Here is a 14279-nt window from a genome sequence, read left to right on the forward strand (position 1 = left end):
TGACCTGAAGGCTCTGTGCAAGTAGGAATTAAAGAGCACCATTGTAAACTGGCTAGTTGAGTGCTGAAGGCATGCTCCAACATGCACTCAGAGCCCTCCAGAAAAGACTGAAAGATACTTTTTAGTTCCACATTTAAAGACAGTTCTGTCTAATCATTAGTCGATCACTTAACAAATAGAAAAAAGACATCTGTGGCTGCACACAGCAAAGAATACAGACTTTACAGAATTAGTTCACTGAAGTCATGAAATAAATGAATGACAACTGTAACAAGTGTCAGCAACAACAAAAAACCCTGGGAGGGCCCTGGCCGGTTGGCTCAGCGGTAGAGCATTGGCCTGGCGTGCAGGAGTTCTGGGTTCGATTCCCAGCCAGGGCACACAGGAGAAGCGCCTATCTGCTTCTCCACCCCTCCCCCTCTCCTTCCTCTCTGTCTCTCTCTTCCCCTCCTGCAGCTGAGGCTCCATTGGAGCAAAGATGGCCCGGGCGCTGAGGATGGCTCTGTGGCCTCTACCTCAGGCGCTAGAATGGCTCTGGAAGCAACAGAGCGACGCCCCAGAGGGGCAGAACATCGGCCCCTGGTGGGCATGCCGGGTGGATCCCGGTCGGGTGCATGCGGGAGTCTGTCTGACTGCCTCCCCGTTTCCAGCTTCGGAAAAATGAAAAAAAAAAAAAAAAAACCCTGGGAGGCAGGAGTTAAATCTGTATACAGTTTTCATGTTATAATTTTTTAAATGTCCAGATTTCAACAAAAATTATGAGGCATGAAACAAAACAAGGATGTATGGACCATACAAAAGAAAAATAATGAACAACAGAAACTCTCCCTGAGAAAGTACAAATATTGAACTAACCTACTTTCTTTTTTTTTTTTTTTAATTTTTTTATTTATTCATTTTACAGAGGAGAGAGAGCGAAAGGGGGGAGGAGCAGGAAGCATCAACTCCCATATGTGCCTTGACCAGACAAGTGCAGGGTTTTGAACCTGCGACCTCAGTGTTCCCAGGTCGACGCTTTATCCACTGTGCCACCAGAGATCAGGCAAACTAACCTACTTTCAAGCCCACTGATCCCTTCTTCTGCCTTCTCAATTTGATGCTGAACCCCTCTACCAAATTTTTATTTCAGTTAACTTTTCTCTTTTTTTAATTTATTTTTATTTTTTAATTTTCTAGTGAGAGGAAGGAAGGCAGAGACAAACTCCCTCATGTGCCCTGACCAGGATCCACCCAGCAAGCCTACCAGGGGACGATGCTCTGCCCATCTGGGGCACTGCTACTTTGCAACCAGAGCCATTTTTTAGCGCCTGAGGCAGAGGCCATGGAGCCATCCTCAGTGCCCGGGCCAACTTTGCTCCACTGGAGCCTTGGCTGTGGGAGGGGAAGAGAGAGATAGAGGGAATGGAGAGGGGGGAGGGTAGAGAAGTAGATGGGTGCTTCTCCTTTCTGCCTTGACTGGGAATTGAAGCTGGGACATCCACATGCCAGGCTGATGCTCTACCACTGAGCCAACCAGCTAAGGCCTTCAGTTAACTTTTCAATTTCAGAATTTCTATTTAATTCCTTTTAAAATTTTGTTTATTAATGTTCAATATTTGGTGAGACGTGTCTCATTATTTCCTTTACTTCTTTAGACATGGTTCACTTTAACTCTTTAAACATATTTATAATAATTGATTTAAATTACTTGTCCAATAAATCTTTGTTCAATGACTCTGACCAGAACTTCCAGCATGATATTGAATGGAAGTGGTGAAACTGGCATCTTTGTCTTACCTGATCTTATTAGCAGGGAGAAACCATTGAATATAATGCTAGTTGTGGGTTTTTCATAAATATCTTATCAGGCTGAAGAAATTCCTTCTATGCATAGTTTGAGAAATTCTTTTTTCAAATCATGATTGGTGATTGGATGTTGAATTTTGTTAAATTTTTTTCTGTACCTATTAATCTTTTTATCATTATATAAGACCCTTTTTTCTCTCTAATAATTTTTGTGTTAAAGTCAAATTTCTCTGATATAGCCATTTCAGTTTTCTTTGCATTCCTGGGTGCATGAAATATATTTTCCACTCTTTTACTTTCAACTTATTTGTGACTTTAAATCTAAAGTGAGCCACCTGTAGTTAGACAAGAAGAAAAAAAAAGTAGAAGGTATCCAAACTGGCAAGGAAGAAGTAAAAGTCTATTTGAAGACATGACCCTATATAGTGAAAATCATAAAGAATCTACACACACACACACACACACACACACACACACACACACACACAACTATTAGAGGTAATAAATGAATTTCAGTATGGTTGCAAAACTCAAAAATCAGTTGTATTTCTATATACTAGCAATGAAAAAAACCAAAAAGAAAAATAAGAAAACTCAGTTTACAGTAGAATAAAAAAATCATATATTTAGAATAAATTGAACCAAGGAACTACAAGACTTATACACTGAAAACTACAAAACTTTGCTGAAAAAAATTAAAGAAGACAAAATAAATGGAAACACAGTCCATGTTCATAGGTTAGAAAAACTATTAAGATGGCAAACTACCCAAAGTGATTTGCAAATTTGATTAAATTCCTATCAAAATTCCATTTTTGCAGAAATGGAAAACCAATCCTAAAATGCATATTAAATCATAAGGGGGTCCAAATAGTAAAAACAATCTTGAAAAAGAAGAATGAAGTTGAAGAACTCACATTTCCTGATTTTAAATTTACTCCAGAGCTACAGTAATCAAAACAGAATGATGCCAGAATATGGAGAGACATATCAATGAATGGAATAGAATTGACAGTCCAGAAATAAACTCACTCATCTATGGTCAATTGATTTTAGACAATGGTGCTATGAACATTCATTGGGGAAAAAATAATCTCTTCTATAACTATTCTCAAAACAACTGGATATCCACATGCAAAAGAATGAAGTTTGATCCTTACCTCTCACCATGTACAAGTTAATTCAAAATGGACTGAAGACCTAAATATAGGAGCTAGACACACAGGAGTAAACTTTTATGACCTGGGATTTATTAATGATTTTTTAGGTATGACACCAAAATCACGTGTCAAAAGGAAAAATAGATAAATTGAACTCCATTAGAATTAAATACTTTTGTGAATCAAAGAACACTATCAAGAGAGTGAAAAAAGCCTGACCAGGCAGTGGTGCAGTGGATAGAGCATCGGACTGGGATGCAGAGGACCCAGGTTCACAACCCTGAGGTCGCCAGCTTGAGCGCGGGCTCATCTGGTTTGAGCAAAGCTCACCAGCTTGGATCCAAGGTCTCTGGCTTGAGCAAAGGGTTACTCGGTCTGCTGAAGGCCCACGGTCAAGGCATATATGAGAAAGCAATCAATGTACAACTAAAGTGTCGCAATGCACAACAAAAAACTAATAACTGATACTTCTCATCTCTCTTCGTTCCTGTCTGTCTGTCCCTATCTATCCCTCTCTCTGACTCTCTCTCTGTCTCTGTAAAAAAGTAAAATAAAAAAGAGAGTGAAAAAACAATCTACAGAATGGGAGAATATATTTGTAAATCATATATCTGATAAGAGTCTTGTATCCAGAATATATAAAGAACTCTTATTTCTTGATTAAGACAACCAAAAGACAGGCAACCCAATTTAAAAATGAGCAAAGAACCTGAATAGACATTTCTCCATAGAAGATATAAAAGTGGCCCAAAAGCATTGAAAAGATGCTTAATGTCATTAAGCACTAGAGAAAGGCAAATTAAAATCATAATAAAATATCACTTCACATCCATTAGAATAGCTAAAATAAAAAACATGAAAAATAGCAAGTGATGGTGGGTAGAACGGGAACATTTATACATTGTTGGCAGGAATGTAAAATAGTACAGCCACTATGGAAAACAGTTTGGCAGTTACTCACTAATTAGATACAAAAATACCATATGACCCAGTATGTCTACTCTTAAATATATACCCAAAAATTTGAAAACAGGTGGTCAAACAAAACTTTGTATATGAATGTTCAAAGCAGCATTACTCACAACAGTGAAAGGTAGGAAAAACTCAAATGTCCATCAACTTCTGCTGGATAAATGAAATGTGGTTTATCTATACAGCATAATATTACCCAGTCACAGAAAGGAATGCAGGACTGATGCATGCTGCAACATGGATGATACCTTGAAAACATTAGGTGAAAGAAGTCAGACACAAAAGGATAAATATTGTATGATCCCATTTATATTAAATATCCAGAATAGGCAAATCCACAGACTCAGAAAAAAACAACTGGTTGCCAAGGAATAAAGAGAGCAGTGAATGAGAAGTAACTGCTTAATGGGTACAGGATTTCCATTTGAGGTGATGAAAAAGTCTGGGCACTACACAGTGGTAGTGGTTGAACAAAATAAAATGTACTTAATGCCACTTAATACACATTACAATAGTAAATTTATTTTTGTGTTATGTATATTTTGCCATAATAAAAAAACAGACTTTAACCCAAACATTTTTAGAGATAAAGACTTTATCTTTATTATATGCGGCTTGAGTGTCTGTTTGTCACCGATAGCTTATTGGTTGCTTGCGTAACTGTACTAGCCAATGGGGTGAAGTTGCCACAGCTGAACACAAATTGAGTGGGTCAGGGGGAAGGTGAACATTTGTTTGCATTGACAATCATCTGCTTTTGAAACAATTTAAGGCTGAACACAAATTGAGCGTGTCAGGGGGAAGGTGAACATTTGTTTGCATTGGCAATCATCTGTTTTACATAAAAACTACGTCTTAACGTAATTTCTTTTAAGAATGCCTCCTAGGCCCTGGCCGGTTGGCTCAGCGGTAGAGCATTGGCCTGGCGTGCTGGGGACCCGGGTTTGATTCTCGGCCAGGGCACATAGGAGAAGCGCCCATTTGCTTCTCCACGCCCCCCCTTCCTCTCTGTCTCTCTCTTCCCCTCCCGCAACCAAGGCTCCATTGGAGCAAAGATGGCCCGGGCGCTGGGGATGACTCCTTGGCTGCTGCCCCAGGCGCTAGAGTGGCTCTGGTCGTGGCAGAGCGACGCCCCGGAGGGGCAGAGCATCGCCTCCTGGTGGGCAGAGCCTCGCCCCTGGTGGGCGTGCCGGGTGGATCCTGGTTGGGCGCATGCGGGAGTCTGTCTGACTGTCTCTCCCCATTTCCAGCTTCAGAAAAAAAAAGAAAAAAAAAAAAAAAAAAGAATGCCTCCTAGAAAATACAGCACTGATGAGGAGAGAAAAGGAGCTAAAGCTGCACAAAAATGGCTTTCTCGACAAAAAGAAACCACTGAGCAGAGAAAGACAAGGCTTGCTTCAGTCACAGAGCAAATGCGCCTTTCAATTGAGACGTAGACAATTCCCTGTAAAACTTGCCTTTGCTATGACCATCAATAAGTCTCAGGGCCAAACGCTTAAGCGTGTTGGCATTTTTTTTACCTGAGCCTGCATTTGGACACGGTCAACTTTATGTTGCCTGTTCAAGAGTTCGTGAAAGAACGGACATAAAATTAAAAATAATTGATGGTCCTCTGCAAGGCGAGCTTAAAAATGATGGAAAGATCTACACAAGAAATATTGTGTACAAAGAGATCTTTGACATGTGAATTAACATTTTATTATTTAAATCACCTTTATTTATTGAGCTAGCGGTGGCTCTTAAGAAATGTACCACCAGTGGTTTCCTTCATTGCACTCTACTTTAAGCAATAAGCAAGTAGAAGGGGGAAACCCCGTGGGGCACTAAGCAAAGGGGCGTCCTCACCGCCTGCCCTGGGTAATTCAGTTTGAATTAGCAGGCACTTTTGCACAAATCATTTTAATTACAATTTATAATATCTAGAACAGCGGTCATTTCGTATGACCGCCGGGCTTTCTAGTATAATTATAACCAGATCAACAGACGCAGAAGAAAGCATCTGACAAAATTTAACACTGATACATGATTTAGAAAAAATCTCTCTGAAATTATGAAGAGAAGGGAATTTCTAGGAAAAAACCCACAGTAAACATCATACTCAATGATGAAAGGCAATGCCTTCCCGGTAAGGTAAGAAACTAGGCAAGCATGTCCACTCTCAGCACTTGCGCAATGTATCACAGACACATACTACCAGTAGCAGAGGGTATACATAGAAGTAGTGTTTACCAGAGAAAATCTTAGAAGCAGAGAGGTAGAGAGCCACACTCTCCACTGAACTCTCATTAGTCCATAGCACAGACTAGGCAGAGATCTTCTGTACACAAAATGGCCAAGTGCAGAGGAGCCTCCCTGTGCTGGCAAGCTGAATGTTCTCTTGAAACTCCTCCAAGAACAAAAATGGGCCCCACCACCACACTGTGTTATATAGCTATGTTAGCTTTGGAGGGGAAAGGGAATCCCTAGTTTTCTTAACGAGAAATTTATTAAAGGATAGCCGGGTCCAGGAGCACAGGTAAGCAGTATGCATTTCCGGAGATAAAGTGTACATACTGAGGGCCCCGGAAGAAATCTTGCATGCTGGGAATACTGACATCAGCTTAAGACCTTGCTGACTCTCCACAGGCTGGTTCAATGGCTCAGTTCAGCTGACCCAGCTTTCTGATAAGCAACTAAAAGAAGGCAGGAAATGAGCCTCCAGGATAATGCAAATTTGTCTCTCATTACTGTTTATAGTCACCATTTTACAAGAGGTCTCAACCAGTGAAATGAAGCAAGAAAATGAAAATGTCTTAAATTGGAAAGGGAGAATTAAAACTAATAAATTGTATTTTCAGATGACATAATATATGTAGAGAGAATAGTATAAGAATTTAAAGAGAATTACTAGAATTGGAAAGTGAATTTAGGCCTGACTGGTGGTGGTTTAGTGGATGAGGCATCAACCCAGAACGCTAAGGTTGCCAGTTGGAAGCCCTGGGGTCACAGGCTCTGAGCATGGCTCACCAGCGCAGGGTCACTGGCTTGAGCGGAGGAATTGTCCACACGATCCCAAAGCTCACCAGCTTGAGCCCAAAAGTCACTGGTGTGAAAAGCTCAAGGTTCTGGCTTGAACAAAGGGACACTGGTTCAACCCTGGTCAAGGCACATACAAGAAGGAATCAATGCACAACTAAAGGGAAAACAACTACAAGTTGGTGCTTCTCACCCTTTCTCTCCCTTCCCCTCTCTTTCTCTTTCTCTCTCTCTCTCTCTCAAAAAAGTGAATTTAGCAATGTTTCATAATACAATGTCAATACATAAAAATCCATAGTATTTCTATACACTAGCAATAAACAACTGAAAATGAAATGTAAAAAACAACTCCTTTTACAGCATCAAAAAGAAAATATTTAGAAATATTTCATTAGGATGTAGGAAAAAGGGAACATTTCTGCACTGTTGGTGGAAATGTAAACTGGAACAGCCACTATGGAAAAGAATATGAGGGTCCCTCAAAAAATTAAAAATAGAACTACCATATGATCTAGCAATTCCACTTTTGGGTATATATCCAAAGAAAATGCAATCAGTATCTCAAAGAGATATCTGCACTCCCATATTCATTGCAGCATTATTCACAATAGCCAAGATAATGGAAATAACCTAGGTGTCAATATACAGATGAATGGATGAAAAAGATGTGGTACATATAAATACAGTGGAAGTTTTCACATGGAAGAAGGAAATCCTGCTATTTGTGACAACATGGATGGACCTTGAAGGCATTATGCTGAGTGAAATAAGTCTTGCAGAGAAAGACAAATACTGTATGATGTCATTTATATGTGGAAACTAAAAAATTTTAAAAATGAACTCATAGTAACAGAGTACAATGGTCATTGCCAGAGACTGGGAAAGGGGGTATAATGATGATGTGTCAGCCAAAGGGTAAACTTAAACTTCCAGATATAAGATAAACAAGTTCTGAGAATCTAATATACAGGTTTCATATCTGTAGATTCAACTGACCAAATGAAGATAAAAAATATCTGAGGCCCTGGTCAGTTGGCTCAATGGTAGAGCATCGGCCCAGTGTGTAGATGTCCTGGGTTCGATTCCTGATCAGGGCACACAGGAGAAGCATCCATCTGCTTTTCTACCCTTCCCTCACTCCCTTCTCTCTATTTCTCTCTTCCCTTCCCCCGGCCAAAGCTCCATTGGAGCAAAAGTTGACTTGGGCACTGAGGATGGCTCCATGGCCTCTGCCTCAGGCACTAGAATGGCTCCAGTTGCAAAGTAGCAACGCCCCAGATGGGCAGAGCATTGTCCCCTGGTGGGCTTGCCAGGTAGATCCCAGTTAGGCACATGCAGGAGTCTGTCTCTCTGCCTCCCACTTCTCATTTCAGAAAAATACTATATATATATGAAAAAATTTTTGAAAAGTTCCGAAAATCAAAACTTAAATTTGCCATGCACTGAGCACTATGCTGATTCCACTCAAATGAAGGAATATGTAGCATACCCTGTTGTAGTCTATATGAAAATATAGGCTATATGAAACTACTACTCCATTTTACACAGGGGACTTGACCATCTAAGCATTTTAGTATCCAAGGGGTACCAACTCCCCTGAGAATACCAAAGGGTGACTGTATGTAAGGTGATGGGGGTGTTAACTAACCCTACTGTGGTAATCATTTCCCAGTATGTACATGTATCAAATCTTCATCACACTGTACCCCTTAAACTTGCATGTTATGTGGTAGTTATATTTCAAAAAAAGCTGGAAAAAATCTCATTATATTGTATACTTTGAATGGTGGTTTATTGTACATACATTTTACCTCAATAAAGTTATTTTTTTTAAAAGGGAATACTAGGAAAGACCATCCTTATGCAGTTAACGAGAAAAGACTCACCTGGGTTTGAGACAATAAGTATCTTACAATTAGGACTATGACGGACTAGGTCAGGAATGATTGTTTTCATAATATTCACATTACGCTGCACCAAGGAAAGACGACTTTCTCCTTCCTGTTGCCGTACACCTGCTGTGACAATAATTAACTTGGAGTTTGCAGATATACTGTAATCTAAAAGGGAAACAAAAGACAATACTTGGATCACTGCCATAATCACTGTGCCTTAATTCTTTAAAAGTCTATTGTATGACCTTGGTATTAAAATACTCAGATACTTTCATGTCCAGCATTTGGAAATGAACAGATTTTTCATGTAGTGATATTATTTTGAGCTAACAATAGTTTTCCCTTTAGATGAGTTAATGAATTAATATACATAAAGTACTTGAAATAGTGCCTCATACATATTAAATGTTCAATAAAGGTTAGCAATTATTATATTATTAGTCAAGTACTTTTTTGTGTGGCAGAGATAGAGACAGAGAGAGGAACAGATAGGGACAGACAGGAAGGGAGAGAGATGAGAAGCATCAGTTCTTTGTTTCAACACCTTAGTTTCTCATTGATTGCTTTCTCATATGTGCCTTGACGGGGCGGGGGGAGGGGGGCTACAGCAGACCGAGTGGTTGCTTGCTCAAGCCAGAGACCTTGGGCTCAAGCTGGTGAGCCTTGCTCAAACCAGATGAGGCCACACTCAAGCTGGCGACCTTAGGGTTTCTACACATCCCGTCCATTGCCCTATCCACTGCGCCACTGCCTGGTCAGGCATTATTAGTCAAGAACTTCTTTAAATCCCAATTCCTCTGCTAGGCATTCCCTAACCATATCATTCATAAATACTACTCTTACTTCACTGAATTTTTATAGCACTTACTGCCCATAATTCTCAAATAGTGCCTTATGTTATCTTCCTATGGTTAGGTCGTACTTAATCCCTAACTTGATCAGAAGATCCATAATTACAGGTTTTGATTTCATATTCCTCCCTTATCTTCATAAATATTTTAGTACCTTCTATGTTCCAGGCACTTAAGGCCTGCATTAACGATTATACATATGAGAAAATTTAAAACACCTGTGGATAATCAATGACATTCCATTGTTTTTCCTCATTAGAGCTCAAGAAATGTATTTTCAAAATGCTCTATTGTGAACTATGTCATTCATATATAGAAGAGTATATATTAAATATATGTTCAATTTTTTAAATATTAAAGTTTATGATTCTGGCCCTGGCTGGATATTTCAGTTGATTAGACACCACCCCAATTTGTCAAGGTTGCAGGTTCAATTGTTGGTCAGGACACATACAAGAATCAACCAATGAATGCATAAATAAGTGGAACAACAAATCAGTTTTCCTCTTTCTCTCTCCCTTCCTCTCATTCTAAAACAATCAATAAGCAAAAATTTAAAGTTAACAACACTGTAAAAATCATATAAATTAACAGAACATCACCAGTACCTACCTATTTCCCCTAAAATAAGACCTAGTGCAATTTTTTTCAAGCTTGGAAATATAAGGCCTCCCCTGAAAATAAGACCTAGCATGTCTTTAGGAGCAAAAATGAATATAAGACATTGTCTTATTTCTGTGGAAACAGGGTAGATTGTTGTACATGGAAATAGTCACAAGAAATTCTTGATGGAATTCAGAGTTTGGCTGGTTATGCTGATGTTTGTGATGACGTGACTACAGTTATTAATAAATGTTGATTTTTTTGTTTAACAATAAATGTGAATTCTTCGTGGAAAAATAAGACATCCCTGAAAATAAGACCTAATGCATCTTTAGGGGCAAAAATTAATATAAGACACTGTCTTATTTTCGGGGAAACACAGTAGGAAACCCTTTAATGCTTCCAAAATTGCGTCTACATCCTTCAAACTAAGGTTACCAACCATTCTTGAGTAGTGAAAATCACCACCTTACCTTAAAAAAAAAAAAAGGCTCACCACCTATGCCTATTTAAACATATTAAATTTTATATTTCTGAATCAAAAGGTACATATTACTTTAGCTAATTATTATGCATTTGATATATATCCATGTTAATGTGTATCCTTATAGTTCATTCACTTTCATTGCTCTGTAATATCACACTACATAATATATATATATATATAACTTAGTATTGCTATTCATTGAACTGTTTCCAATATGGAATTATTACACAGTATAACACAACACAGTCTTGTTTATGTATCCTAGTGCACATATGCAGAGTTTCTCTTAGGAATATACCTAGGAGTGCAATTTATGGGTTGTGGGGATGTTCATGTTCAACTTCACTAGAACAAACTTTTTCAAAAAGTGGTTTTACTATAATACACTCTTATATGTCAAGCACAAGAGCACCTACTGTTCCACATTCTGAAAAACACTTAATGTTATCATACCTCTGCCAATCTAATGGCTGTGTAATGCTATGTTAATATGCTTTTTATTTTCCTTGCTTTGGTTACTATATACTTATAGGCTATTAAGTTTCTCCTTCTGTGAAATATTTAATTATTTTCCCATTTTTGGGGGGGCTATGTATATTTGTCTTATTTGTAATATCAGTACTTTTATTCTGAATACTATTCCTTTGTCAACTGTTTATGTTGCAAATATCTTCTCAGTTTATGGCTGTCTCTTCACTACTTTTTTAAAAATTTTATTTTAAAATTTTTAATGTTTAATTTTTATTGTTTAAAGATCAAACCAGTGACCTCTGTGTTTATAGATGCTGCTCTAACCAGCCGAGCTATCCGACCAGGGCATCTTTTCACTCTTTTACAGTGTCTTTTTATAAATACAAACTCTAAACTTTATATTCTTTCCTTTATTGTTTGAGTTTTGGGGGTCTTTGTGTTTAAGAAATTCTTCCCTACACTGAGATCATAAGATATTTTATATTATCTTCTAAACAGGAGCTTTAGTTTGCTTCATATTTTGGTATTTAACCAACGTGGAATTATATATTTTTTGTGTATTATCAGGTAATGGTTCAATTTTATTTCTTTCCATGAAAATAACCATTACCATAACACAAAATTTTTATAAGTCTATAGATTTCCTAATGATATAAGTGTTATACATCAATCTTTTGTGTGTCTCTGCATTCAAGTTCTCACCACCTTGTTCTTCTCTTTCTTTTCTTTTTTTAAATGAGAGGATGGGGAGAGAGAGAGACAGACTCCTGCATACACCCTGACCAGGATCCACCCAGCTACCCCTGTCTGGGGCTGATGCTCGAATCAACTGAGTTATCCTCAGTACCCAGGGCCAATGCTCAAACCAGTCGGCCACTGGCTGCAAGAGCAGAAGAGAGAGAGAAGGGGGAGTGGGAGGTGAAGAGAAGAAGAGGTCATGTTTCATGTGGGCCCTGACCAGGGATTGAAACTTGGATGTCCGCATGTGCGGCAGATGCTCTATCTACTCAGCCAATCAGCCAGGGGCTTGATTAACTCTTATTTAGTTCTATGTGGTCTCTCTTCCTATAGTTTTCTTTTTCTTCTTTGATGGTTTTCTAATTTTACTTCTTCCCCTTTGATAATTTAGAGGTTACACACTGTTTCTATTTTCTTTGTTGTAATTTATTGATTTTAGAGAGAGAGAGAGAGAAAACATTCATTTGTTGTTCCACTTATTTATGCATTCATTGGTTGATTCATGTATATGTCCTGACCAGCGATTAAAACAGCAACCTTGGCATACTGAGATGACTCTAACCAACTGAGATACCTGGCCAGGGCCTGTTTCTATTCTTTAAAGGTTGTCACAGAACGTTACAATACTGTATTCATATTTAACTATCAACGTCCAAAGTGAATCATCACCTTTCCCTAATGATTGAGGAACTTAGACTACTTCATTTACACTACCCCCTTTCACCTCCAGACTTATATACTATATTTTAAAATTCTTAATCCCACAAAAATTATAGTTATACAATTGATGTCTATTTAGATTTGCCCTTGTTTTTATCATTTTCTGTGCTCTTCATTTATTTTCTTGCATCTCAGATATTGTAACTAAGAGTAACAATCTATATCTGAAAATGTCTTTATTTCACCATTATTCTTGAAAGATATTTTGCTGGATAGATTCTAGGTTGAGTTTTGCTCTCTCTCAGTACATTGAAGATATCAATATCCCATTGTCATCTGGTGTTATTGCTATAATTAAATAAGTCTTACCCTCTCCCTTTTACTTTTATTCACTCTTCTCCCTTTTCTGTAATTTGTGTTCTGACAATTTTTTCTCTTTGCCTTTAGTGTTTTCTAATTTCACAAAAATGTATCTCAGTGGAAATTTTTTATTTATCCTTCTTGAGATTGTTTGGCTTGAATCTGTGCATTGATATATTTCATCAACTCTCAAAAATGTTCAATTGTAATCTGTTCAAATATTTCCTCTTTAAATATTATACTTCATCACTCTATCCTCCATGGTTCTTAACCTGTCATATTTTCCACTTCCTGCTGTCTTCTAGATAATTGCCTGAGATTCACCAGTTCTCCCTTCAAATGTGTTTGCTCTAACTCATTAATTTAGTTTTGACTGCATCCTATTATATATTTATATCTGGTTAGTTTTTAAATTCTGTTACTTTTATTTCCTTTCTCACAAGGATATTTTCAAGTTTGTCCTTCATATCTTTAAAGTCTTTAAATAGAATAATCATAGTTAATTTATCTGTTTGATAATTTCAATATTTGAAATCTATGGTGGCCTTTTCTGTTCTTTGCTGGTTCTTGCTCATACATTTTTTTTGTAGATGTAATTATTAATGTTGTGAGATGTTCATTTTCCTTGGAATTTTATTTGTGAAAATTTTTTTTCTAATTAAGTGAGAGCAGGGGAAGCAGAGAGACAGACTCCCACATACACCCAAGGCTGGCCCCTGTGGGCCAATGCTCTGCTCATCTGGGGCGTTGCTCTGCTGCTTGGCAACTGAGCTATTTTAGCACATGAAGAGAGACCGTGGGTCAGGGCCAACTTGCTCTTCACCATGAGAAAGAGAGAGAGAGGGAGAGAGAGAAGGGGAAAGGCAGAGAGGTAGAGAAGCAGATGGTCATTTCTCGTGTGCCCTGACCAGGAATTCAACCCAAGACTTCCACACGCTGGGCTAACACTCTACTGCTGAGCCAAACAGCCAGGGCCAACATAGCTCTTATTTGAATTCCAAAAATTCTCAAGCAATCTTAAGACTTATGATGACTATCTGGTGTGACTGATGGTGGTGCAATGAATAGAGTGTCAACCTGAGGCACTGAGGTCCAAGGTTTGAAACCTCAAGGTTGCCGGCTCCAGCACAGACTCATGTGGCTTGAGCATAGGTTCACCAGTTTAAACATGGGGTCACTGAGCCTGACCTGTGGTGGCACAGTGGATAAAGCATCAACCTGGAAACGCTGAGGTTGCCGGTTCAAAACCCTGGGCTTGCCTGGTCAAGGCACATATGGGAGT

General features: G+C 38.4%; 1 protein-coding gene across 2 annotated transcripts in view; it reads right to left on the reverse strand.

Annotated features, from left to right (window-relative positions):
- The window catches only part of LDHC (lactate dehydrogenase C), a 54473-nt gene that overhangs the window by 17057 nt on the left and 23137 nt on the right, over positions 1-14279 (reverse strand). The window contains exon 3 of one of the 2 annotated variants that reach the window (XM_066364752.1): positions 8819-8992. The exons of the other annotated variant lie outside the window; for it this stretch is intronic. Within the exon in view, the coding sequence (XP_066220849.1) occupies positions 8819-8992 (174 nt within the window). The remainder of the gene's footprint in view (positions 1-8818; positions 8993-14279) is intronic. 2 annotated transcript variants of the gene reach the window in all.

Source organism: Saccopteryx leptura, chromosome 1, assembly GCF_036850995.1.
Source record: "Saccopteryx leptura isolate mSacLep1 chromosome 1, mSacLep1_pri_phased_curated, whole genome shotgun sequence".
NCBI lineage: Eukaryota > Metazoa > Chordata > Mammalia > Chiroptera > Emballonuridae > Saccopteryx > Saccopteryx leptura.